At 40.5% G+C, this 26,959-nt stretch overlaps 1 protein-coding gene and 1 long non-coding RNA gene across 4 annotated transcripts; one reads left to right on the plus strand and one right to left on the minus strand.

The window, feature by feature from the left end:
• Nucleotides 1-15,009: 15,009 nt before the first annotated feature.
• On the minus strand, nt 15,010-20,246 carry LOC134295549 (uncharacterized). Its single transcript, XR_010002174.1, has 2 exons — nt 20,148-20,246; nt 15,010-15,734 (listed from the first exon to the last, which is right to left on the minus strand). It is a non-coding gene; the product is annotated as an uncharacterized LOC134295549 (long non-coding RNA).
• On the plus strand, nt 19,444-26,862 carry fam181a (family with sequence similarity 181 member A). 3 transcript variants are annotated; one of them, XM_062968420.1, is made up of 2 exons: nt 19,444-19,467; nt 24,742-26,862. In XM_062968420.1, exon 2 carries the CDS (start codon nt 24,823-24,825, stop codon nt 25,861-25,863), a length of 1,041 nt encoding a protein of 346 aa, XP_062824490.1. In that variant the 5' UTR covers nt 19,444-19,467; nt 24,742-24,822; the 3' UTR covers nt 25,864-26,862. The 3 variants fall into 3 exon arrangements, with proteins under 3 accessions (XP_062824490.1, XP_062824489.1, XP_008108819.1); XM_062968419.1 differs by lacking the exon at nt 19,444-19,467 and adding an exon at nt 21,322-22,546; XM_008110612.3 differs by lacking the exon at nt 19,444-19,467 and adding an exon at nt 21,322-22,510.
• The last annotated feature ends 97 nt before the right edge of the window (nt 26,863-26,959 follow it).

Here is a 26,959-nt window from a genome sequence, read left to right on the forward strand (position 1 = left end):
CATTGGGGGCTTCAAGCTGGATATTACCCCCTGGGTAGATGGGGCCTATAGTTGGATTTGCATTATATGGGTCAACAGTGACCATATAATACAGATTCAAATTGTGTTATATGGCAATGTATTTCTATGCTAAGGCTGCTTCCACATAACTATTTAGCATGGGCCAGGATGTAGATTTTAGAAATCTGGAAATCAGTTTGCTTCGGAATGCACCCCAAGAAACGGCTGAAAACTCCCATGGAGTTTGTCTGCAGGAGAGCCAGACAAGAGAGAGCAATTTAGCATTCTTATTCTTGCCATGTTTACCTTCTCCCCAAGCTGTTTATCCGGATTCTGTCTGCAACTCCTGAAGTTTTAATCCTGTCCTGACAAGCACTCCGAATGCATCTTCCTAGTGCGGGGCATGGGACAGAGACTGTATTGGTTTCCATCACGGATCATCTCCGATGCCAGCTTGACCAGGGCGGGTCGGTGCTGCTTGTGTTATTGGATCTCACAGCAGCATTTGACACAGTCTATCACAATCTTCTGACACACTGCCTTGCCGTTGCTGGAGTTAGGGGGACAGCTTTAAATTGGCTGGCCTCCTTTCTTCACAACCGTGGACAGCGAGTGGAGAGGGGAGGCCTGGTCTCTGAGAGGTCCCCTCTACATTGTGGGGTTCCTCAGGGGGCCATTCTCTCCCCTCTGTTGTTTAACATCTATATGCGACCACTTGCTCAGCTGGTCCGAGATTTCGGGCTCGAGTGTTATCAATATGCTGACGACACTCAGCTTGTGTTAAAGATGGAAGGCCGACCAGAGTCTGTACCCGACAGTTTTCATCAGTGCCTCGAGGCCATTATTGGATGGTTGCGTTCCAGTAGGTTGAGGGTGAATCCAGCAAAGACGGAGATTCTATGGCTGGGCCGACCGGGCAGTGGGGATATCCAGTTGCCAACCCTGGATGGCAAAGTGCTACGCCCGTCTTTACTGGTAAAGAGTCTGGGAGTCCTCTTGGACCCTTCATTGAAGATGGAGGCCCAGGTCTCCGCCGCTAGCAAAACTGCCCTTTTTCATCTTCGACAGGCTAGACGGCTAGCCCCCTATCTGTCTAGGGACAACCTGGCTATGGTGATCCAGGCTATAGTCATCTCGAGACTGGATTACTGTAACGCCCTTTACATTGGCCTTCCTGTCAGAACCCTGGCAGCTGGGCACCAATAACCTTACACAGAGGCCAGTCTCTATCTAATATCTTTATTAAGGAAATATATAAAAGCAATAAAAACAAGTGAAAAATATAGTTCAGAAGCAGACCTTTCAAATGAGGTCAAATATAGTCCAAAAATGTATTGTCCAATAAATGATATTAGAGTTCAAAGTTTTAATCCACTTGACCGAAACACACACCTTGCCAAGCAATAGTGTGGGGAAATAACAGAGTCTTAGAGTCCAATGAAGCTTGACAACAAGGCTGGAAGTAAACTTGATTCTTGACTAGATCCGTGACTGGAGACAAGGCAAAACATGAAGCATGAAGCAGGGTCCGTGGTAAAAACGCAAGGCAGGGCAAGGCTTGAAGCTTGATCCGGGAAGCAAGGAACTGGGTTTACGAAGTCCACACACGATCTCTCTCCTGAAGGTGATCAATTGACTCCGCAAGGAATCTCTCGCGCCAAACCCCTATATTGGGTCTCGTTTTCCCGCCAACAATCTCTTTCCCTAGAGAACGAGAAGCGAAACCCAACTCTGTCCAGATGCAAGACTCCTTAGAATTTCCCAAGGGAAGCAGACCTAATCAGCCATTTGTTTGTTTGCTCTTGTTGAACCAGCGAAAACCCCATGTTTTCATCTTCATCTGCCACAATAGTACTAGGAACAGGACTACAAGGCCCATGAGGCATCACACTTCCTGTGTCGGTGATCCGGAAGCTCAAATTGGTGCAAAATGCAGCTGCCTGGCTCCTTGCAGGAGTCCCAATAAGATGCCACATAACACCAATCTTACGGCAGCTGCACTGCTTACCAATTGAGCACCGGATCACTTTCAAAATGATGGTGCTTACCTTCAAGGCCTTACATGGTCTAGGGCCGATGTACCTGAGGGACCGCCTCACTCCCTACAAACCCCAGAGATCCCTCTGTTCTGAGGACCAAGACCTGTTGGAAGTCCCCAGTTTTAAGACCTGGCGTCTAACAACAACTAGACGCAGAGCCTTTTCAGTAGTGGCGCCATCTCTGTGGAACACCTTGCCACCTGAAGTTCGTGCCTTGCGGGACTTGTCGGCCTTCCACAGGGCATGTAAGACACATCTGTTTCGACAGGCTTTTGAGTTCTGTTGTTGATGTTTTAAAAGGTGCTTTTAGGATGTTTTTAAGATGTTTTTTTAAAAGATGTTTTAAAGATGTTTTTAAATTGTTGTTTTTAGCCAGTTCTTGTAAGCTGCTCCGAGCCCTAGGGGAGTGGCGGCATATAAGTTTGAAAAATAAATAAATAAATCTTTTGCTTCGTAGCATTGCACTGTTTATACACTGATCAACTACGGTGCATTTTATCATTTGATCTGAAATTCCTAGTGAGATGTGAATTCGAGGTTGCATTGGAGGTGTACTTGTTATGGCTTGAATTGCGATATCTGGTGAGTTTTTTTTAATCATACTGCATCAGGATTCACTTTAGAGCTGGATTCACTTTAGAACTCTCATTGTGGTGTACATTTTCAAGCATTCAAGGGATCTGGCTTCCATCTTGATTATTTTTCCTGTGTAGAGATGGGGACTTAGAATGACTTCCTGAGGCTGCATCTACACTGCCATATGATACTGTGTGGGAGTCACATTAGCCTGGTGCATCCATACAATGCCCACTGGCTTATGCAGTTTAATCCACTGTAAACCGCTTAATGTGGCTGAACTCCAGATTTAAAAAACACTGGGGAATTTCCAATGTTGGGGCAGTGGGGACAGTCATTCTGGATCCCTATGCGGGGGCCAGGGTTGTGTCACTACAACCATTCCACACTCTCCAGGCTCAGCAGCACAGAGAGGTGGGATAGCAGTCCCTTTCTGCCCCCAGCATCCACATTTCCACTCAAAAGCAAGGAAAATTCCTCCTACTGGCACTACTTGCTCTTCCCTTCCTCCTTCTTTGTCATTCAGTGAACCTAACAGCTTCATAGGAGGAAAAGGATCTCACTCCTCCAAAACTTCTTTCCAGATGAGAGCTTGTGTATTCTATCCCTCTTACCTTAAGCCTGTTTAGGTAAAAAACAAACAAACAAACAAACCCCAAGACATACTCTCAAACTGTTTCAGTTTGGCATTGGCAATCCCAATTAAATCTCCATCATCCCACTTTGTCGGCTGCTGTTTCTCTCTTTCTCATATGTTCCCTCTTTCCCCACATCTTACTTCCATTGATGCAAACCGAGCTTTAAAGTACATAAGTTGTTTGTAAATTAACTCATGGGGAAAGGTCACAAAGAGAAGGGGACATATCTTGCCCTTCTCAGGAGGACAAGCAACAGCAAAATGTTGCAGCCCCTCCTAGCTTATGTGTTTTTCTTCCTTAATATCTTTTGTCATCTTGACCAAACCCTGATGTTGCTTGGCAATAACTGTCCTGGTTTTTGTCTGTGAAATGTTGGAGGGGATGCCAAGAATGAACTATGGAGTAGGTGAATCTTCTGAATGAAACATATCTGCCTGACTGCTGTTTATAACTTGTTGGTGCTTTCTTGTTGCTGTTGAACTTGGGTGTGGATACCTGTGTGGCTGCATTATACATAGGAGTTGCCCATCAGTTGGACATATGTAAACTTGTATATTTATTTATTTTTGCATAATCTCTTTTATAAGACATATGGTAAAAGATCCAAACTGAGCAGACCAGACTTGTTATATACATTATAAAGTAAAACATGACAAAATATTCTTAATAACACTCCCGAGAAATTTGTATCACATAGTACCTGCTTTGTTTTTTCCATACCTCTCATATACAGAATCCAAACATAAAGTTGGATTTTCAGGAACACAGTGACTGTCACTTCCTACACCATTTGGGAGAGTGCTGAAAAAGAATGGAGAAAACTCCCCCTACTGGCTCTAGCTATGAAGCATCATTTATTTCATATTACTATTCTGTAGACAAATGCATCCCACCCTTGGTTCAAGATGTTCTCCTGCTTAAGACATGTTTGCTTATTTAAATATATTAATTTTACTTGCTTATTCATAGTAAATGTAAAATAGATGCTGTTTATTTATACAAATGTAAATTATTTATTCATATCCTGTCATTCTGCAGAATACAAAAAAGCATTTAAGGCAACTGACAGTAGTAAAATTAAAGACAAATATAATTAAAACAAAACCAGGTCAATTCCAATTAAAATCACACAGTAAAAAGGAGCATTGTCACCTAACTTCTCAGAACCTTTTGTCTCTTTAGGCCAGGCATGGACAAACTTCAGCCTTCTGGGTATTTTGGATTTCAACTCTCACAATTCCTAACAGCCTACTGGCTGTTAAGAATTGTAGGAGTTTAAGTCCAAAACACCCAGAGGGCCAAAGTTTGCCCATGCCTGCTCTAGGCTTTCAGCTGTAAAGTTCTAAACAACTTGGGGTCTTGATGTCTGAAAATGCATCTCTTTCTACATCTGCCTACCGGACCTTCAGGTCATGGTAAATGTATTCCTTGTAATCTACTGGAAACCTCCCTTCCCATGGATCTACCGGTATCAGTAGATCCAGATCTGCCCATGGTCCCCTCGAAATAGTTGTTCCCAGGGTAAGCAGAATGTGAGCTTTGTGTGCTTAGTTTTACAGATAGTGGAATGGATAGAAATATGAATGGGATTCTCGAGCATATTCCTTCTTCATACTACAGTATTGGAAAAGTTTATGCTTTTAATAAAATTAACGTTACTGATGAATTTGGTTGTTTATGCCTCATCACATTGAGGTCCACATGGCGGGCAATAATGGGAGGATTCACCATGCAACGAAGCAAATCCGGTGGACAGTGAGAAGCAACCATTGTCCCATACCCAGCATTGCCACTTACTCATTCCACAGGGGGAATGCTTGCCTTGTTCTTCTCATTGAGAAAATAGGGAGCCTCAAATAATTGACTTAAATAAAGTATTAAAAAAGGAAAAAAGAAGGGAAAGATGGGAAACATACCAGAATATAGTATGTAAGGTATGGAGCCATGTTAGTTAAGTAGTTCTACACATGAGTCTATTGTATCATCAAAGATATAGGGGGTGAGGGAGTATACATATTCTTTAGTACAGGGAGGAACTGAAGTAAGTGAAATAAGTTCCAACTATGGCATCTTCTCCAACAAGAGTAACAGATTATCAAATTTTGTCTTTAAACTATTACTTTCCTCACTTGATTCTTGGAGGCCCAAATATCTCCACAACTAAGTGATCTACAATTTGTTGCAGTTTGCAAAGTCTCATGAATAAGCATTTAACTTTAATCTTCCTGCCCTGTAGCATGTCTGCAGTGTGTCCATATAAAATATGCTCTTTCATGCAGTTAAGACCAAAATAGACCTCAGTATCTTTGAATTAATCTTAGACCTGGCCCAAAAAAGAACTACAGATTCAACATCTGCTGCACCACTGACAAGACCTGGATACAAACCTAAGGGTAGAATAATAAAACCCAAAAGACAATGCCAGAAGGGAAGGGGAAGGGAGTAGGGGTCTATAGTACAAATTAAAACTTTAAGTGTCACTTCACAGAAACTTCATTTCATTGATTTGACAGTTTTTATATTTGCTCCTAAGTCTTAAAAATCCTGGGGGCAATTGACTGTCCTAGGGAAAGAGACTATATAAAGACTCAGTTGTGAAACATTTATCATTGTGATGTACAATGTGTAGATGAATAGAGAGAAGCCTTGGTGTTTGAATTATCATTACATTTCTCAAATATATATATTTAGAATCTTTATAGTCTGCATTTCCAGCAGCAAGTAGCTTTTGGAAATAAATACAATACACCAAAAGGAATTAAAAGCAACATCTTGGAGGCAACAATGAAAGAAAACCACATTGCCATGTACCACAGGAAACCTTAAAACTGCCCCATGACATTTTGCTACTGGAGGCAAAAGACAGATGCTATCTGCTCCCATTCTAGACAACGAGGTTGATCAAATTGTTATCCGAATCTTACATCAGCACTGTGTCAGCAATGCGGGTTATGGAAAACAAGGATTATCTAGTATAGTGCGGTTTAGCCCATGGCCCATGAGCCGCATGCAGCCCACCAATTCATTCTTGTTGGCCTTTGCCCTCCTTACTGGAAAAATATTTCAATTATGTTATTAAATATTAATTTTTTAAATATGGAATTCAGTATTAATTATGTAATTCAATTTCTTTCTGGAAGGTCTCTGGCCCTCACATTCCTATACTAAAGTTTGATTGGCCCTCGGGTAACTAAAAGTTGGACCACACTGATCTAGTAGATGTACCCTAGTGATTCAACTTCCTTCCACAATGCTTCCCTCACGCCACAGAATCTGCTGTCTATCTAATGGTACAGCTGGCTCAGGGATCCCTACAATGAACAGCGTTAGGACTACCAATGATTTAAATTGAAAGATAGCGTCCGATAAGACGTTTGTCCTACCTTTTAGGGTCTCCATAACTACAGTCCCAGCAATGGCACTATGGTGGTGGGGTTGTGTACTTTTGTGAGGCAATAGGCTATGCTGACAGCTACAGGGCTTCTGGTAGGGTTTTGCATGTCAGGCAGGCTTTTACCGGGGAGACAAAATAAATGTGCCGAAATAGCTACTGGGCACATTTATTTTATAACAGTATTTTCCATTCCTAAGTATGGTTGTAAAAGCTGGCAAATGAAGAAAGCTGATATGAAGACGGTCAACTCACTTGAAATGTGGTGCTGCAGAAGAGTTCTACAGATAGTGTGGGCTGCTAAAAAGATAAATAAATGGGCCCTGGAGCAAATGAAGCCTGGAATCTCCCTAGAATCTCCCAAGATGATTAAATTACACCCACTTTCCCAAGCATAAACACTACTGAATATAGTTGGACCTATTTATGATAAGACATGAATAGGATAGTGTTGTCAAAGTTGCAATTCTGTACATACCTTTGGAGGGGGAATAACATCAGTGATGTCAAAAACAACAAGGAGCAATATTACTTGTATGAGCATAGGTGAGCATTTGTGAATATGTGCATATACTGCTGGGTGGAGAAACATAAATTGCAATACAAGTCATGTACAAGGCCGGCCATAGGTAATTTTCAAGTGTAAGCAAGCAGTATTTTTGGTCCCCCCCCCCCCTCAAACCAATCACTGAAAAATAAAAGGTAGAAGGTAGAGGTGAATAGAATATATATGTGTGTGTGTGTAACACACACACACACACACATGGCACATATGGTTCCTGGTGTGTGTGTGTGTGTGTGTATATCTATATCTTATATATACATACACATACACGCAATGTGGAGAATATGTGGCAAGATAGATAGATAGATAGATAGGTAGGTAGGGATAGATAGATAGATATATAGATAGATAGGGAGCCATGGCGGAGGAACCTTCTCGGGAGCAAGGCCTAATAATAATAATAGTAATAAGGATTCCTCCAGGCAGGAAGCAGCCAAGCTTTGAAGCTGAAAGGTTATTCAATGCTAATCAAGGTGGGCAATTGAAACATTTACACTTGCCTCCAACAGACAAGAGTTCTTTCTTTCTCCCACTCTGGACCTTCCACAGATATATAAACCCCATTTGACTAATTTCCAACCTCTGAGGATGCCTGCTATAGATGCAGGTGAAACGTCAGGAGAGAATGCTTCTGGAGCATAGCCATACAGCCCAGAAAGCTCACAGTAACCCACTTCTCTTTATCATATTACACAAATGTAATGTGCACCTCAATTTGGCACCTGTTTCGGCAGGCTTTTGATTTCTGTTATTGATGTTTTTAAAAGATGTTTTGAAGATGTTTTTAAGTTGTTTTAAGATGTTTTTAAATTGTTAGATTTTAGCCTGTTCTTGTAAGCCACCCCGAGCCCTAGGGGAGTAGCGGCATGTAAGTTTGAATAATAAATAAATAAATAAATAAATAAATAAATTTTGTGATAGTCATTTAGGCAAAAAAAGGTGTGGCTGAGATTAATGTAAATATGGTAGTTTTAGCCTTCTTACTCAGATAGAAGCTTGAATAGGGCTACAGTAACTAGGCTTTGGCATTTTGGAGAATATGCTCAGCATGATAACTATGGTCCCTGCCCTCTGTTGAGCATGAGAATGATGAGAAGACCTTCTTCTCAACCTCTGACAACTCTGATGGCAAGGCTGGGGTGGCTTATTTGAAGTGGGGACAAAGTTAGTAGATGTGGGCGAAACGTCAGTATTTTAAAAACTCTAAAATCTAAAATAAAGAACACCACTCAGAAAACAGAAGAATTCCAGACAGGAAATAATCAGGGCCTCCCAACAAAGGATTAACCCAAGCAGAAAGCAGCCAGGCTTTGAAGATGCAAGGCTATTTAATGCTAAATCAAGGTGGCGAATTGCAACATTCACACCTGCCTCAGACAAGAGTTCTTTTTCCCATCCTGAACATTCCAAATATATATAAACCCCACTTGCCTAGTTTCCAAGAGACCTCACAGCCTCTGAGGATGCCTGCCATAGATTCAAGCGAAACGCCAGGAGGGAATGCTTCTGAAACATAGTCATACAGCCCAGAAAACTGATTCTGGCCATGAAAGCCTTCGGCAACACAATAAATTTATCATCCTCCTCCTCCTAGTTATGAAGAGATGGGTAATAAATGTATTAATATTATAATTAATATTAATATTGATGTCCATCTCCAAAAAGGGATGCACTTGGGCACAATCCCTTCAACTGCCCTGGTTCTATTATTATTATTATTATTATTATTATTATTATTATTATTATTATTATTATTATTAGTATTATTATTATTGATGTCAATCTCCAAAAAAGGATGCACTTGGGCACAATCCCTTCAACTGCCCTGGTTCTATTATTATTATTATTATTATTATTATTATTATTATTGATGTCAATCTCCAAAAAAGGATGCACTTTGAAATAATTTGAAACAACCAATAAATCACCACACTTAAGCTAACTTTGTTCCATGATGGGAGGGTCTTATGTGTCAGACCCCTGGCTGCTGGGCACCAATAACCGTACACGGAGGCCAATATCTATCTAATATCTTTATTAAGGAAATATATAAAAGCAATAAAAACAAGTGAAGAATATGGTTCAGAAGCAGACCTTTCAAATGAGGTCAAATATAGTCCAAAAATGTATTGTCCAATAAATGATATTAGAGTTCAAAGTTTTAATCCACTTGACCGAAACACACACTTTTGCCAAGCAATAGTGTGGGGAAATGTCAGAGTCTTAGAGTCCAATGAAGCTTGACAACAAGGCTGGAAATAAACTTGGTTCTTGGCTAGGTCCGTGACTAGAAACAAGGCAAAACGTGAAGCGTGGAGCAGGGTCCGTGGTTAAACAGCAAGGCAAGGCAAAGGCTTGAAAACTTGATCCGGGAAGCAAGGAACTGGGGTTACGAAGTCCACACACGATCTCTCTCCTGAAGCTGATCAATTGACTCCGCAAAGAATCTCCCGCGCCAAACACCTATATTGGGTCTCGTTTTCCCGCCAACAATCTCTTTCCCTAGAGAACGAGAAGCGAAACCCAACTCTGTCCAGATGCATGACTCCTTAGAATTTCCCAAGGGAAGCAGGCCTAATCAGCCTGTTGTTTGGCAGCGATCCGTAAACTTCTCCGATTTGCTTCTCTAACTCCTCTGTCTCTAGAGTAAGATTCCTTCCTGGGAAACGGAGGGGAGTACTGTCCAAGGCCTGTTTTACTGAATTCTTGAGGGCAAACATCAACATCCGGCAGGTGAAGGGACTCCGGCTCTTGTTGAACCGGCGAAAATCCCATGTTTTCATCTTCATCTGCCACGATAGTACTAGGAACAGGACTACAAGGCCCATGAGGCATCACATTATGTGACTTGTCTTCTCAATTCCAAATTGGATTAATAGTGGTGGATGTGACTCCAAGATAGAATAAAAATAATCTATGCTGGGGGTGTGACAGAAATATGTTACAGAAATATAGTATGGATTCACCCTGGGGACATTTATCCCGTTAATGGTGACAAGTACTGTATTTCTTAGAAGCTGCGGTAATGCAGTGGGTTAAACCGTCAAGCTGTAGAACTTGCTGATCAGAAGGTCAGCGGCTCAAATCTGTGGATGGGGTGAGTTCCCATTGTTAGCTCCAGCTTCTGCCAACCTAGCAGTTTGAAACCTTGCAATTGTGAGTAGATCAATAGGTAACGCTTCGGTGGAAAGGTAATGGCGCTCCATGCAGTCATGCCGGCCACATGACCTAGGAGGTGTCTATGGACAATGTTGGCTCTTTGGCTTAGAAATGGAGTTAAGCACCAACCCCAAGTTGGACATGACTAGACTTAATGTCAAGAGGAAACCTTTACTGTATTTCTTTCAAGATTATGCAAATGATTTCAAAAGTACAGCCATATGGATTTGGATAGGCAATTTTCATATTTTGATCTATTTTTGAGTATGCCTTCTCTCTTTGTTTGCATAATCAATTGCCTAATTAATTGTGGGTGGAACTGCACAGAACTATTGGGAGCTTTTTTTTTTTTTTTGCAGAATCCATCAGGTAAGTGATCCAGTTGCTGAAGACTGCAAAAACACAAAGTAAGAATTGTCTCCAGCCACAAACTAGAATCTTCCCCTCCACTACTTATGCTTTCAAGAAGAAAAAGAGTTGGTTACAGCCATGATGATGGGATTTGGTTGGCTCTCATTATATAATGTAGTGTTGGGCTGCTGTGCATTTCCTGAAATGATTTAACCATAAATTTTCTGTCTATTAGTAAAACCAGTTTCTTGCTCAAAGAAACAGCTGTGTCCTGCCTGCAGCCTGCAAAAGAATGGCATTAGTCACATGCCGTCCAACACGGAGCACAATTGAAAAGTTCGCTGTATGAGACTGACAGCAGCTATTCATATCAAATCATTCCACCATCTGCCTGAATGGCAGGGTTCTGGCAACAGTTCCCCTCCCCCTACATGTTGTCTATATGGGTCTCAAAATTTCACCCATAAATTAAATCCCTGCACAGGGTAGAAAAAAATTGAAAGGCAAAAGGAGACAGAAGACTAAACTCCCTTCCCTACTCCAAAAAATTCACAATGGAGCTGATGACATATGCATTATATTTCTGTTCGTTGGTCAATGTCCACCTATTTATTTAGACACAGGCATATCTGGATGAATTTGATTTACCTATTTGTACTTATTCTCTCTAGCCATTCATCCTTTTGATTTTTCCCTTAATCTTATAATTTTTATAATGTTAAAAATGTTTTCCAATTCCAATAGATATTAAACATGGGTGAAAAAACTTTCGAATTGCCTTGAAATCACACTACATTCAATTATCAGCTTAACAATGTGCAACAAACACCCTTAAAAACTAGCTTCTCTTTTATAGAAAAAAATATTTTAGAAAAGGGAAGGGCTTCAGTATAATTTTCTCCTTTTTTCACATGAAAACAAATAACCTCATATAATTTCTCACTTGTCCTTAAGCAATTTTTCATATAAACACTAACTCTTCTCCTCATGTTAACTGGAAGCAATTACTTTGTTAAATTGTTTTCTCCTGCCATGATGAAAAAATTAACTTAGCTTCTCCCACTCACTCTTCGTTCAGGGCCATAAAAGGACAAAGGATGCGGGAGGTTGCCTGTGACATGAGTACGGATATGAATAACATTTTTGAAAGTATTTGTGAACAATTTGAATGATGCGCAAGGTAGAAATCTAACAAATCTTAAATAGCATCTATAAGGAATTTGTGTAAGCAGTTCATGGTAAAATATCAGTGTTTAAAAACATGTGTTCATATGAGTATCATCGTTACCGTCATCATCACAGGTGATGATCACTCATGGCTGAGGGTAGAGTCTTTTCCAAAGGTAGAGTCTGGGAAATGGGTCTATAAGTGACTGTAAAGACCGTAGAGGAACTATCATTGCATAAGATTCCCAGGGACTGAGCAGGGACTGTGGATGTCACTGATTTGAATGACTGCACCAGCAGAATCAACTCAGCAAATACAGAGGGTATCATAAATGCATACACATTTTAAGAAAGGAAAAAAACTATAAAAATTGTAATACTCAATATATATATACATATATAACAAAAGATGAATACAAGTCAAGTTTGACTTCTGCAATTACAAGAGGTGCTTAAAGTGGTTATTGTCAGTGTCCAGACACTTCTGATTATGGCAAACTATTGATTAAGCAACATTGACCAAAATATCTACTTGTGTCGCTATACATGCCATTTTAATTTCTTCCTGAAGTTATACCAGTGTAGCTAGTTTTTTTTATGGTACACATCATTTAAGAGTCCCCAGGGGAAGAAGTCAAGGGGTTTTAAATCAGGAGAATGTGGGGAAACTCAACCACACCTCTTCATCCTATCCATTATCCTGGCAAATTCCCATCAAGGTAAGCTCTCATCTCTTGGTGGGAGCCCCCAGATGGTGTAGTAGACTAAGTGAATTGAAGGTTGGTTTGCTGACCTGAAAGCTGCCAGGTTCGAATCCCACCCGGGGAGAGTGAGGATCAGCTCCCTCTATCAGCTCCAGCTCCATGCGGGGACATGAGAGAAGCCTCCCACAAGGATGGTAAAAACATCAAAAAAACATCCGGGCGTCCCCTGGGCAACGTCCTTGCAGACGGCCAATTCTCTCACTCCAGAAGCGACTCAAGTTGCTCCTGACACGAAAAAAAAATCTCTTGGTGGAAGTACAATGAGGCACTGTCAATGTCACAACCACCAAATACAGGCAGGATGCGTACAAACAGTCTCAGATCTAACCAAATAATCCAAAAAATATCAATCAGAGGACTGCGTAAGAGGGAAATCCAAATGTCAGTTTCAAGGTCAAGAGCCAAATATCAGGTATATCCAAGATGTACGGTTGAGTCCACAATTCCAAAGCTGATGTTCTAAAGTAGTCCAGGTCCTAGGGAGCACAAGAGATCAGGAGTCCAGGGCTTGGCTCAAGCTCAAGATGTTACAGCCAGCAATCAGATCACAAACTCCAGTCTATTCAGTTCAAATTTCACATGTGTTACCTGTTGCTGGTTCTCTTCTCAGCTAACCTCAATGATCTTTGCAGCTGAGACCTTTCTTTCTTTAACTCCACCAGATCAGGAACAGTTAACTCCTCCTCAGCCTGTTCAGCAGAAGTCTCTTGTATTTGATCAACAGGCTGAGTAGTTGTTCCTTCAGGAAATGGGTGGGGGAGTTGCTGTGCATTACTAGGCTCCAGTTCTACTGCTGAGCCTTCTATCAGCAATCTTTCATCCACGCTCTCTACGCCATCTTGTTGGAAGTAAAATTGATCATTCCCCCAATGTGTACAAATGTCAGGTAAAATAAAAACGTTTCATTTTGTTGTTTTAAGAATGCATAGTATGCTTGTTCTGCTAACTTCTGTCTCACATGCACATTGTTTGATAGACTACTGTTCTGAGTGTGTAAACCATTCCAACACCATAGCAGAAGAAGTAGGACTTGTTGCTGAGCAAGGCTTCCTATATCTTCCCTTGGGCACATCACACACAGTACCATGCATGTACCTCAAACTTACCATGAATGTATGTAATTGTTAGACGTGTTGAAGGTTTTGTTACATATTCACACCTTCACAACACTCTCAAATTTCAAATACCTTCAAAATGGTCTTGCACTCCTTGAATGACAACTGTGGGCTTTTCTACACTGCCATATAATCAAGAATATCAAGGCAGATAATCCACATGGTATGCTTTGAACTGGATTATCTGAGGCCCCTTCTACACTGCCATATAAAATCAAGATTATCTGCTTTGAACTGGATTATATGGGAGTGTAGATTCATATTACCCACTTCAAAGCAGATAATGTGGATTATGTGTTTTGATAATCTGTATTCTACAGCAGTGTGGAAGGGCCCCGAGTCTACACTGCCATATAATCCAGTTCAAAGCAGATAATCTCAATTTTATACAACTGAACTATGTAGAACGGGCCTGTGCTTCCACCATTTTCTTTGCCTGTTCTGCCTGTCACATGGTGATGCTAGCATTCTTTGGATTAATGTCGTCTCTTGAGTGAATGTCATACTACACATTGCTACCATATTTCAATTCAATTTTGAAAAATAATGCATAGATAACATCTCTTAAAATATGTATACATTTTGACACCAGTTGTATTAAGCAATACAACCAAGCAATGTATGCATATTTTGATAACTTTTGCAAATTAATTCATTTTGTTTTTTCATGGTTTCCCCCATATACACCATATAACTTGATAGCCCAATATACCTAATAGAGTCCTCTCAATTGTTAGTCTCTTCCCCATGTCTACATTTCAGATGAGCAGAACCAACAACAATCAAGTAAGGGTGTTGCCAGGTAATCCAGGTTATCAAAGTAGAAAAGCCACATTATCTTATTTGAACTGGATTATCTTAGTCTACACTACCATATAATTCAGTTGAAAGCAGATAATGTGAATTTTATTCAGTTGTGTAGAAGGGGCCTAAATGTCATGTCTTGCAGGTTCATGGGTGAACGAATCTCCAGAGAATGAAAGATATACATTTAATCAAGTGCCACTTTTTCACTCATGGATTAGTATGAGAAAAGCAGTGGGGAGAAAAACTAGGAAGTTCAAGCTGGGTCTTTGACTACCTAAGCATTTGTGGAATGTTTCCTATAGTGCTAGACTTTTAACATCCAGTTTTGATTAGTACCAACCAGATTCAATAGGTTGGTTTGATGCACAAAACTGTTAAAGACTTTTAAAACATATGCATTGTTGAAGGGAAAAAAAAAGATATAAACACTTTTTACATATTCTTCAAACAGAGTTTACCAGAGCCTGACTCTCCTTAGTTACAACAGCAAAATTGCTTTTCACATGCCTACAATAATTAACAGAGACATTTTCTCTTAGCATTTAGTGTTTCTTCTCTTATTAATATTAACTACAAAGTGGGCAGCAGAGCTTAATGTGAGGCTAATAATAAACATGAGATGTATCTCACGGAACATGCTGGGGACACGCGCCACATGAAAAGGGTTGGGAAAGAGCCCAACAATGAGCTAGTTGGAAAGGTAGCACCTGCATGTTGATTTAACAGGAAGGCAGAAGAAACAGATGATATATAAAGCCAAACATTAGGCGCTAGAGAGGTGGGTGACTCAAGCAAATGATTCTGAACGTCATGAAATGAAGCAATTTGTTATTTATTATTCTGGTATTTGCTTTAAGACAGGCCAGTCTTGTATTACCTGAGCTACAAATTATACTTCACCATTAGCTCCCGGTGACATAGTGGGTTAAAGCCTTGTGACTTGAAGGTTGGGTTGCTGACCTGAAGGCTGCCAGGTGCGAATCCAACCCGGGGAGAGCGCAGATGAGCTCCCTCTATCAGGTCCAGCTCCATGCGGGGACATGAGAGAAGCCTCCCACAAGGATGGTAAAACATCAAAACATCCGGGCGTCTCCTGGGCAACATCCTTGCAGACAGCCAATTCTCTCACACCAGAAGTGATTTGGGGTTTCTCAAGTCGCTCCTGACATGAAAAAAAAAATAGCAAATAATATGAAACAATGGGTGCATCTTCAATGTAGAATGAATGCATTTAGCTGCCACGGCTAAATGATATAGAATCATTGAAGTAGTTTTTAGCCTTCACTGTCAAAGAGTGCTAGTTCCTCACCAAACTGCAAATCCCAGGATCCCATAGCATTAAACCATGGCACTTAAAGTGGCTTTAATTCTGCAGTGTAGATGCATCCAATGACTTCTTCTGAAGCCATATCAGATGTTTTCTCTGCATGTTTTAAGTGGGGATGACCAAACTGAAGATGTCACTTAAAATAATTATTGAAAATATTTAAAATGATTTCAATAAAATTTTATTTATATGTGGAACTGGATTTTTTTCCTCTCTTGGGGAAAATTTTTTCCCCCAGAAATGAACCTAACTATGCTGCATTTTTAAATCACTAAATGCATGTCTTCTTGTGAAATATTTCTCTTTTCAGACCTTTGCATACCAAAATGCCCAGGAAGCCGGCTGTCAGAGGAGTGACATGTCAGATATGAAGGGGCTTTACAGCTGGTCCCTGTCTGCATGCTGGGATGGCATGCGGAGACATTTTTCCCCAATTGCTCTACAGCTTTGACAGTCTCACAGTTAAAATGATGTATCATTCTTATGCCTTTCCTTGGTGGACACTTCAAAGTGCATTAGAAACTCCAAGAGGAGTGCCCTATTGTTAATTGTTTCTTTCAGATGTACATTGGGATGAACATGGCTAAAGCAGAGAGGAACAAAAGGGTTCCGGTGGCCTCTATGGAAAACCCCTGTGCAGCTCAACCTGAGTCTGACCTTGAAAGGGTTTCCTTTATTCAGAAAATTGTGCTCTTCACTCCATTGCCCTATTGTCATCCAACTGCAGGGGAACTGGGACTTGAAAGGAGGAGATGTCGGCACAACATCAAGAGCAACTTTCTGCAACAGCATGGAACATTTTGGTTTTTTGCCTGCGTGCAACACATTTAATGCTTTATCTAAGAACCTAACTAAAAATGCTAATAATATTGTGTGATTAAGGATTGGAGTTTAAGTTTAGGACAATTTGAATTTTTTCACATAATTGCCCAACACTCCCTCAAAAAGCTGTTGCATAAAAGTGTGACACTATGATCTATTCTGGACTTATTTTTCTCCTGTTTAGCTACTTTATAAGGAGGGCAGCTCAAACACATAGACCTTCTTACATTTTCTGTGCATTAGAATTCAACCAAACATCCTCTGCTCTTGTTATTTTTTCTAGTACTACAGCAATGGGCTCCAGATTTTGGTAGTTCTTCAGTAATTGTTTCAAAAGCATTTACAGTAGAGTCTCACTTATCCAACACTCACTTATCCAACATTCTGGATTATTCAAAGCTTTTTTGTAGTCAGTGTTTTCAATAAATTGTGATATTTTGGTGCTAAATTCGTAAATACAGTAATTACTGCGTATTGAACTACTTTTTCTGTCAAATTTGTTGTCTAACATGATGTTTTGGTGTATAATTTGTAAAACCATAACCTAATTTGATATGTAATAGGCTTTTCCTTAACCCCTCCTTATTATCCAACATATTCGCTTATCCAACGTTCTGCCGGCCCGTTTATGTTGGATAAGTGAGACTCTACTGTATCTCTAAAGGAAGTATTGCCCATATTCTGAACTGATTTTCTGTTTATGATGCAGGCTGAGACTGATTACTATGTAAAACTATGGCATCATCATGTTTACTGATCATCAATTGATAGTAATCATTCGTTTTACTAATGCCAAAATAAAATATCACAGAAAGAAAATGACTCTCTAGCAGCATCAGGAACAATGAACAGCACTTAAAAAAAAGTGAATATTGTGATTTATCAAGATATCATTCTTCCTCAATCAAATATTATTTTCAACCTGAAAATCACAGTGAGAGAAGGTTGGAATGACTGCACACCTTTCAATGTTTTGCTTACATAAACAAATCATTTTAAATTAATTACCAGATCATTGATATCATATGGCTTCACCAGTTTGCTAGGTACTGTGTCTGTTTTCTGTATGGCTTGTTGGTTCATACTGAATGCTTACCTATTACTGTAGTTTACCTGCATATATAATATTATAATTCTAAGTATAATGATATACTTGAAACTAATAAAAAGATAAATGAGTATTGGAGCAAATCAAGTCTGAACTCTGACTGAATTATAGATTAATAGATTAAATCAAAAAAGCCATAAGCCTGAGACTTGAGCAGGGCTGTTGATGATAGTGTGACTTGAAGGTCTCTCATTCATAGGGTTGCCACTTTCTCTAAGTACACACATAGTTTAGTTTACCTATAAAATAATAATCATATACTGTAGATTGTTATACTTACACATAAACTAAATTTACCTATAATTGTAATCATCTACAGTAGAGAGCCAGTATGGTGCAGTAGTTTGAATGGTGGGGTACGAATTTGGAGTTGAATCCCTGCTCATCTGTGGAAACCCAGTCTGACCTTGGACTATCTCTGCCTCAGAGGAAGGCAAAGCCAAATAATAAACCTGTGATAAGATCACCATAAGTTAGAAATAACTTGAAGGCACACAACAACACATGGAATTAGGACAAAGCAAATTTTAAATCGGAAACATTAGAGATGGAGAGAAAACGAAATTGACAGTTTTGCCCAGAGAGGGTTAGGGAATCTCCTTTAGGAGCAAAACTCTAGAATGTTAAAAGTTTTAGAATATGGAGATGGAAGCAAAAAATAATATGTAAGTATTCAGCTTTTCGATGCAAAAAACATGTTTGTTTAGATTTTAGGATATTAGAAGTCAAAATCTATTTTGATAGAACCATAGGATCTTATGCAAATGCTGTACTTGTCCACTACCATTCTACCAACTCATCTGGCAAAATCTCATGGCAATTGTGTTTCACCATGTGAGTTAGCATTTACGAGATTTCACTAAATTTAGCCTAATGATACTAGAAATACCTGGACTTTCTAGACAATTAGACATCTCAGCAAACTAACCAAACCAGTAGGATCTCAATGGAAAGCAGATACATTGATGTTGGATGTAAAGGCTTAGACTTGTAAAGCACTGGGAACACAACTTATGCAAAATATTAGGAACCACTTCGGCCACAATGAAGCCAGACGGTTGGTGCTTAGCATCATAAAAGTTGCAGAGTAGCCTTTAAAATTTAAATCAGTCTCTGAAGGAAAGCTAGAAGGAGTTGGGGATAGGCAGCTGGGATCCTAGGCTCAAATACAGGCCTAAAAAAGTTTTCCAATATGTCCTGATGATCCCAAAGATTTAGACCCATTCTACATTGCCATGTAATCCAGGTTATCAAAGCAGATAATCCACATTATTTGCTTTGAACTGGATTATATAAGTCAACACTGCCATATAGTCCAGCTCATGTGGCAGTGTTGAAGGAGCCTTAAACACACACACAAACACACTCCTCAGCCACTTTGTCTATAGTCAAGATAGAAGCAAAGGGCTCATTTTTCTCTTAGGTGATGTATGACCATAAAAGAGTCTTAATCAGAATCCTCTTCTTGTATATTTCAGCTGCATGGCACGTTGCAGAAGCCAAGACAGAAGCAAATGGTAATGACAATGAACTGTACGGTTTATTCATATGGGAGAGACAGTGTTAACAAATCTAATGCTTATTTCTCTTCAGTTGTGTAGAATAATTTCCAGACCCTGTTGAGAAGCACGACTAAAGGTAAACCTACAAAAATAGTAATCTATTGTCTGTTCCACATCTTCCAGCTAAGTGTCATTGCTGTTGAAAGAAATGCTAAAAAGATCATGGACAATCTACTTTGGAAAGTGCAGCCATTCCTTATTTAAAATGTCTTTTAAAGCAGGCTGGTCCTCTTCCACCCCATTCAGGTGGAAAAGCCAAATTGCAGGATGGAGAAAAATCACTGTAAGCACAATATTTACAACAGTGCACCCCTGCAGGCAAACTTGTTGATAGTCCAGTTTGATGCTATCTTTAATTTCACTCAAAATTACTGTGAATGTCAATATAATCTACCACACTGGCAGTTGTCATGGTTGCTGAAATGTTATTGTCATTCACATTTGATATAGCTTTTATCTACTATGTCAGGAGCTTTTTTTCGTGTCAGGAGCAACTTGAGAAACTGCAAGTTGCTTCTGGTGTGAGAGAATTGGCTGTCTGCAAGGACATTGCCCAGGGGACGCCTGGATGTTTTACCATCCTGTGGGAGGCTTCTCTCATGTGCCCACATAGGAAGCTGGAGCTGACAGATGGGAGCTCATCCTGCTCCCCGGATTCGAACTGCCAACTTTTTGGTCAGCAATCCTGCTGGCACAAGGGTTAAACCCATTGCGTCCCTTATCAGGAGCTAAAAGAGGAGTATTTGAACAAGTTACCTGTTTCTATCTCATGTGCTCCCAGGACATTCACACAGTTTAGATGGAAAACGCTATCGCCAGATAGATTCTGTGCCTTAGAACTCGTCTTCAGTGTTTGTGGATCCCTATAATAAACAGGAACATGAATGATAAAGTGCAAACTATTAATGAGAATCATTTGCATTTCTATTCAAAGCTTAAATCCAGTGCTAAAGAATTCAGCCTTGTGATGATCCATACTCTAAAACAGGCATGGGCAAACTTCGTCCCTCCAGGTGTTTTGAACTGCAACTCCCACAATTACTAGCAGGCTTCTGGCTTTTAGGAATTATGGGAGTTGCAGTCCAAAACATCTGGAGGGATGAGGTTTGCCCATGCCTACTCTAAAATCATCACATGAAAAAAGTCTCTATTTTTGGAATATTTTCTTCCTGATACATTAAGCTCAGTACATTTAATGGTCAGATATAAATGGTTAGTTGGCCTGAAATCAATGAGAACTAAGTCATTTTTCACTGGGATTTTAACTAGAGCACTACTAACTTAATTCAAAGCCACTGTGTACAAATTTTGTTCAATTATCCTAAATGAAACGCCAGAAAAGAATCAATGATCCAACTATATTTAGACATTTGGATTTTACAAGATCTCCCTCTTACTGGTTCTTTCTTTGGTTTTATTGTAAGCTGCTTTCTTTCATCTGTTTTGCTTTATTCTTGTATTATTGCTCTTTTGTGAAATGAGGATTTTATTTAGTATACCACCCAATAACATATATTATCTTTAATGAATAAAAATAATGAACAAATCAATGAACGGCTTAATACGATGGCTCATAATTCATTCTATCTGTGTAAGTATTATTCACAAAATACAGCACTGTAACACTATACATACATCTTTAGAATTACATCTCACATGGCCATTCCTCTGAATACCTCTATAGTGAGAGTTATTTCTAGATCATTAAGAATATGTCCAGTCTATAAGTTTATGTTAGTTGTTATTTCCAGTACTTTCTTGTGGTGTTTTAAGAATGCAGTGATTTTAAAATATTCCATCGCTTGGGATAAAACACTTGCTGAATTCATCAGCCAGCATTTGACAGAATAAAGGATCCTATATCTTGCATTGTTTGTCCTAAGTTTGGAAACAGTTGGACTCATGTCTGCGCTAGTCTTGGTTGTGAGCGGGCCTACACATTGCTAGTTGGCTTTATTCCTGAATGTCTAGCATTTCTGAAATTCGCTGAGGGCAGCCCCTCCCCCCCCCCATTACTTTCCTATTTTTAAAGATCTCCGTGGGGATAACACACAGTGTGGGACTCCTGGCTTTCGCATGCTATTAAGTTATTGCCACCCCCAAGGACAACCCCGCAAGGAGGATGAGGACTCACATAACTCTGAATCAATAAAGGAAGCAGCTCAATTAGCATTTCACATGCTTTTCTTCCCTCTCTTCTTACCTTCCCTGCAGTGGGCATGCTTTCCCCTTAAAGGATTGTCCTGTTTCTGCTCCTTGCCAGCGTTGGCAGGGTGACAGTAGTCGAGTGTGCAAACGTGTGCTATTGTCCTGGGGCCAAGGGGAGTCATGGAGACCCACTAATATGACACAGGAAAATGTTTGCTGATGGCAATTCTATGGGCTTTGTCTAACTCTTTCTCCATCATGACGACTCGATTTAAGTCTCTAACTGTTTGACTACAGATGCAAGAGTACTATCCAACTCCATCCTTTTGTCCAAGTGGTTTGAATGGGTAATTCAGCTTTTGTGTGGCTCAATTGAGGGGGCAAACATAAAGACAAGATTCTTGAGCGCTCAAGCTCTTTTTCCATGGATATCTGCACATCTCTTTAGAGATTTGTTCCTTTCCTACCTTTTTCTGACATCACCCTCCCTTTAAAGAGGGGCGAAAGCCCCGATCAAGAACAGTTTAAAAAGTAGGCTAGCCAGGTTTTCCAAACTAGCATTGTCCAATGTTACTCAAGCATGCTTACTGCCAGCCTTCAGACAGCTTTGGAGTAGTTTAGAGGAAAAGGGCCTCTGCAAACTTTCTTTACTCATCCTCAGCATATCATGTTTGATTGTGTTTAAGGGGGGGAAAGTGGGGAGGGGAGGGTCTGGAAACAGGCAGAATGGTAGGAATCACAGGGAAATGATCGTATTTATTAGCTGTCTTTCTGTGGCTGTCCCCATGGTGACAATTTGTGATGGCAAAGAATGTGAGAACGGGGAGCCCAATGCCTGATTGGGATGCTTTGTATTTGGCAAAGTGGCTTCTGATTGGCCTGAGAAAGCCTCCTAACTAGAAGGACTTGATATTCATTCAGCTTACTCAAGTGCTGCAAAACACTCACAGGGTCCGGCTGCTTCTCTAAAGGTTGGTAGTGTCTAACCTATGTAACAAGATTAGCTGGTGAGCGTCTTCTTCTCTACCAGGGAATTACAGTAACACTCGATATTTAAGAGACAATCTCGCCGGGAGGGGTGTATGTGTTTAACTTGGGACTGCCATGAAAGTGATGCATAGTTTTTGACTCAAAGGTTAAATGGTACCTGACTAACAAGATTAACTAGTGGGGGTCATAACTAGTAAATGATGTTTGTTAGACAGAGAAGGGGGAGTAATGTATTGAAAGGTGGATTGGGTTATGAATATATGTATGGTGTGATGCACACATTGCCTATCCGTTTGCTGAATCGCTTAAGGGTGTGTGTTGTACAGCAGAATCGCCACAGTGGTTCTGAACTCCATAGGAAAGAAACAAGAGCACGAGAAACAAGTCCTATATCAGGACCATGCTGTTTTGCCTAAAGTTATTGTCATATTTATGCTAGCTTTCCTTTGTGCAGAGTATAGTGTGTGTTCGCGTATGTGTGTGTATAAGAGAGAGAATGATGCAGTTATGAGATAATTATTCAGGTGTCTAAAATTAGAATGTGATACACTGGATTCAATGTATAGAATTTACATTGAAATTGCATTGTGGGTCTTACTTCTAAGTAGATATGTACAAGATTATGCTGTATAAAAGAACTTAATGGGAATTGCATGAAACGTACCAATGGTCTTAAGGAGCTGTGTACATACAAAAATGCACACAGAGAGTAGCACATCATATGGACAAAACAGATTTGTTCATATGATGTGCAACTCTATGTCTATATGTCATGTTTTTGGATAACTGCTCCTATAACATATATTGTCCAATTAGTGTGCACATGTAAGTGATAGTAATATTTGTGTACATTGAATTTTCAGTCTTGGTATAGAATTCTGTGGGAAACAAAGACACATACAATTTTTAAAAGTGCTGTTTCATGCAGCGTGTTATTAGCAGGTTTGCACCTGCAGCATACACCCGAGATGTTGAACTGTAATACTCAAGATGGCTAGACACAGTCTCACATTGTGTACAGTTATTAAATAAATAAATACCACATGGCCCCACACATCACACATTAAGGTAGATAAATGCATATATCCAAACACTCGCATATACCTATATTTCTATCCCTCATAGCAGGTGCTTCCACAGTATGCAATTGTCCTACATCAAACTGAAACTTTTATGGGGATTTCAGATGTTGTCTTCATCCATTTGTAGACCACTTCCACATTTTCCTAATTCTGACTTTTTTGTATCACTACGGTCATGTAGATGATTATTGCACATTAGGTTGCAAAATCTAAACCACTGCAAAAATATTTTTGCTGCTATGGTTTGAGTATTGCTTATCCAAAATGCTTGGGACCAGAAGTGTTTTGGATTCTTTGAATTTTGGAATACCTGTATTTCATATAAGTACATCATGAGATATCTTGGAGATGGGATCCAAGCATAAACTTGAAATTCATTTATGTTTCATAAATACTTTATACACATAGTCTGAAGGTAATTTAATACAATATTTTAAAATAATTTTATGCACAGAACAAAGTTTTCTACACTGAACCATCAGAAAGCAAAGGTGTCACTATCTAGGCCATCCATGTGGACAATTTTGGATGTTGGAGTATTTTGAATTTCTGTGTAAGGGATGCGCTACAGAGTAAAATAAGATCTAAACAATTCCAACACATCTTGCATCTAAGACAGAATTGTAGTAGTTTGAGATCACGTTTACTATCATGCATTTATAGAATTTGTAGTTCTGTGAAATATTAACCCTTGTCTGCCAGGAAACTCAGGTGTCACAATAAACTTCAAATTCCAGGATTCCATTTCATTGGATTGACCACATCAGCTCTAGTTTCTTATACATGGTTATCATGATTGTCTACGGGCGAGCAAGTGAAGGCTGACATGTGGCATATGTTCTGTAGCTCAAAAACTAGAGATGATAAGGGAAACTTACCAGGTCAAATATACCCAGAAACAGAGCTAATATTTAAAATACTAAAATTACAATTTTTCAGTGAGGATGGTCTCTGAGCTCTTTTTGACTAAAATGAATATGCCTCAGTTTAGGAAAACATTACCTGCCATTGATTTTGCATCAAGGGGGAAAGGACCTGCAATTTATGTCAAGGTTCACAATTTGCCATGGTCCTGTTTTAGCCTGCTTTAAACCTCCTCCAATGTTGTGTGCCTGTGTTTGTATCCCCAGGGCTACTACTAAAGATAGAAAAAGGGAAAGAGACCTTCATGGATGAGCCCTTCTTCTTCCTTCTCCCCTGAGCTGTGAGATATGGCCTCCTCATCGGCCGACAGTGAGGTGAAGACCCTCCTCAACTTTGTCAACTTGGCCTCCAGCGACATCAAAGCTGCCTTGGACAAGTCAGCTCCTTGCCGCCGCTCCGTTGATCACAGGAAATACTTGCAAAAGCAGCTCAAGCGCTTCTCCCAGAAATATGCCCGCCTGCCAAGGTGCCATCATCACCATCATCCCCACCATATGCAGCAGCCGTCATCTCTGAGGGAGCGAAAGGCAGAGCTTGAGGGGAAAAGCAGGGGCCTCAACACCTCTGAGTCACCTGAGGCCTCTGAGGGGCGAGTTGCTGTAGTTGCCACCACCTCGGCCTCCATCTTGGCCCAAAGCGACAAAGCTTGCAAGGCTGACCACGAGCGACAGCAGCAACAGGGCACCTCAGAGGCGCTTGCTAGGCCAGACCAAGTGCCCATGAGGAAAAGACAGTTGCCCGCTTCTTTTTGGGAAGAGCCCAGGCCTACTCAGGGCCCGCTCAGCCTCTTCGCTTCATCGCCATTATCTTCCTCAAAGGACTTGTTGCCTCTTTATGAAGGAAAGAAAAGCCTCAAAGGCCCTGATGGATTTGCTTCCTTGAAGAACTTGGTGCCTCTTTATGAGGGAAAGAAAAGCCACAAAGGTCCTGACAGGTTCATTTCGTCGAAGGACTTGCCACCTCTTTATGAGGGAAAGAAACGCCAGAAAGGCTCTGACGGAGGAACCTCCGAGAGGCCGGACGCAGAGGCCCTTCAGGTGCTGAGCACCTGGGGATGCTGGCCATTTCAGTGCCATGGACCACAAACCTCCCCAGGCCTCTACGTGCCACCACTGCCTCTAGCTGCCGCTCTCCCTTCTCCGGCGGCTCCTTTCCCAGCCTTGGGTCTGTGGAGGAAAAATGGGGGTTCCTCGATGGAAGGAGAGGCCTTCGGCAAACTGGGAGGAATGGGGCAAAAAGTGTACCACCGGCCGGTGGTGTGGAAGCCCATCCCCACCAAACCCGCAGCACCTCCAGCCACCCTCTTCAGTGTCTTTGGGTATATTTAGGGCAAGACTGCTTTCCCACCATTTTCCAGGGCTTTGCCTCATTCTGGGAAGGAGGGAGCTAAACAGAGATATATAGTTCAGAGGTACAGCTACTGTGGAATTAATGCAATTTTATGCCACTTTAACTGTCAAGACTCAGTGTATCTGGAGAAGGGCCACCAAATGACCAAATTTACCCCAGTCTAGAATGTGGGAAGTCATAGTCCCAATCTATTCTGCTTTGGTCAGTTTTCACCTGGAATAATACTGTGTTCAGTTCTAGGCACTGCAATTCAAGAAGGATATTGACAAGGTGGAAGGTGTCCAGAGAAGGATGAACCAAATGATCAAAGACTTGGAAGCAAAACTCTATGAGGAACTGCTGAGGGAGCTGGGTATGTTTAGCTTGGAAAAAAGAAGGCTGATAACCATGTTCAAATGTTTGAAAGGATGTCACATTGAGGAGGGGTCAAGCCTGTTTTCTGCTGCTCTGGAGTCTAGGACATGGAACAATAGATTCAAATTGCAGGAAAAGTTATTCTACCTAAACATTAGGAAGAACTTCTGATGGTTTGAGCTATTAGGCAGTATAACATGCTGCTTCAAAGTGTGGTTAGGTCCCCTTCTCTTGAGGGGTTTAAGCAGAATTTGGATGGCCATCTGTCAAGGAGGCTTTGATTGCGTGTTCCTGCATGACAGAGAGTGGGACTGGATGGCCCTTGGGGTCTCTTCCAGCTCTATGATTCTGTGATTCAATGCTATTGGTGTCAAGTGCTATTGGTAATGTTAGTTGTAGTTTGGAGAGGCACCAGAGAAAAGATTAAAGACCTCATTAAACTACAACACCTATGATTTCATAGTATTGAGCAGTTAAAGTGGTGTAATACTGCATTCATTCTACTGTGTAGATGTCCCCCTTTGTTTCTTTTTCCTTCCCTGCAGTGAGTCCAGGAAAAAAAAGGAGGGAAGCTACATTCTAGGGAAGATCTTCCATTTCAACTACAAAGCCACGCAGCTCACTTTGGGTCAATCATCTTCCCCCGGGGAATTATACAATTTGACTCCACTTTAATTGCCATGATTCAATCCTTTGTGTTAATGGAGTTTGTAGTTTGGT

The sequence above is a fragment of the Anolis carolinensis genome, chromosome 1 (assembly GCF_035594765.1).
Source record: "Anolis carolinensis isolate JA03-04 chromosome 1, rAnoCar3.1.pri, whole genome shotgun sequence".
Taxonomy (NCBI): domain Eukaryota; kingdom Metazoa; phylum Chordata; class Lepidosauria; order Squamata; family Dactyloidae; genus Anolis; species Anolis carolinensis.

Bases quoted from the DNA above. Each gene is read 5' to 3' on its own strand.
- fam181a (XM_062968420.1), top strand. From the start codon at position 24,823: ATGGCCTCCTCATCGGCCGACAGTGAGGTGAAGACCCTCCTCAACTTT.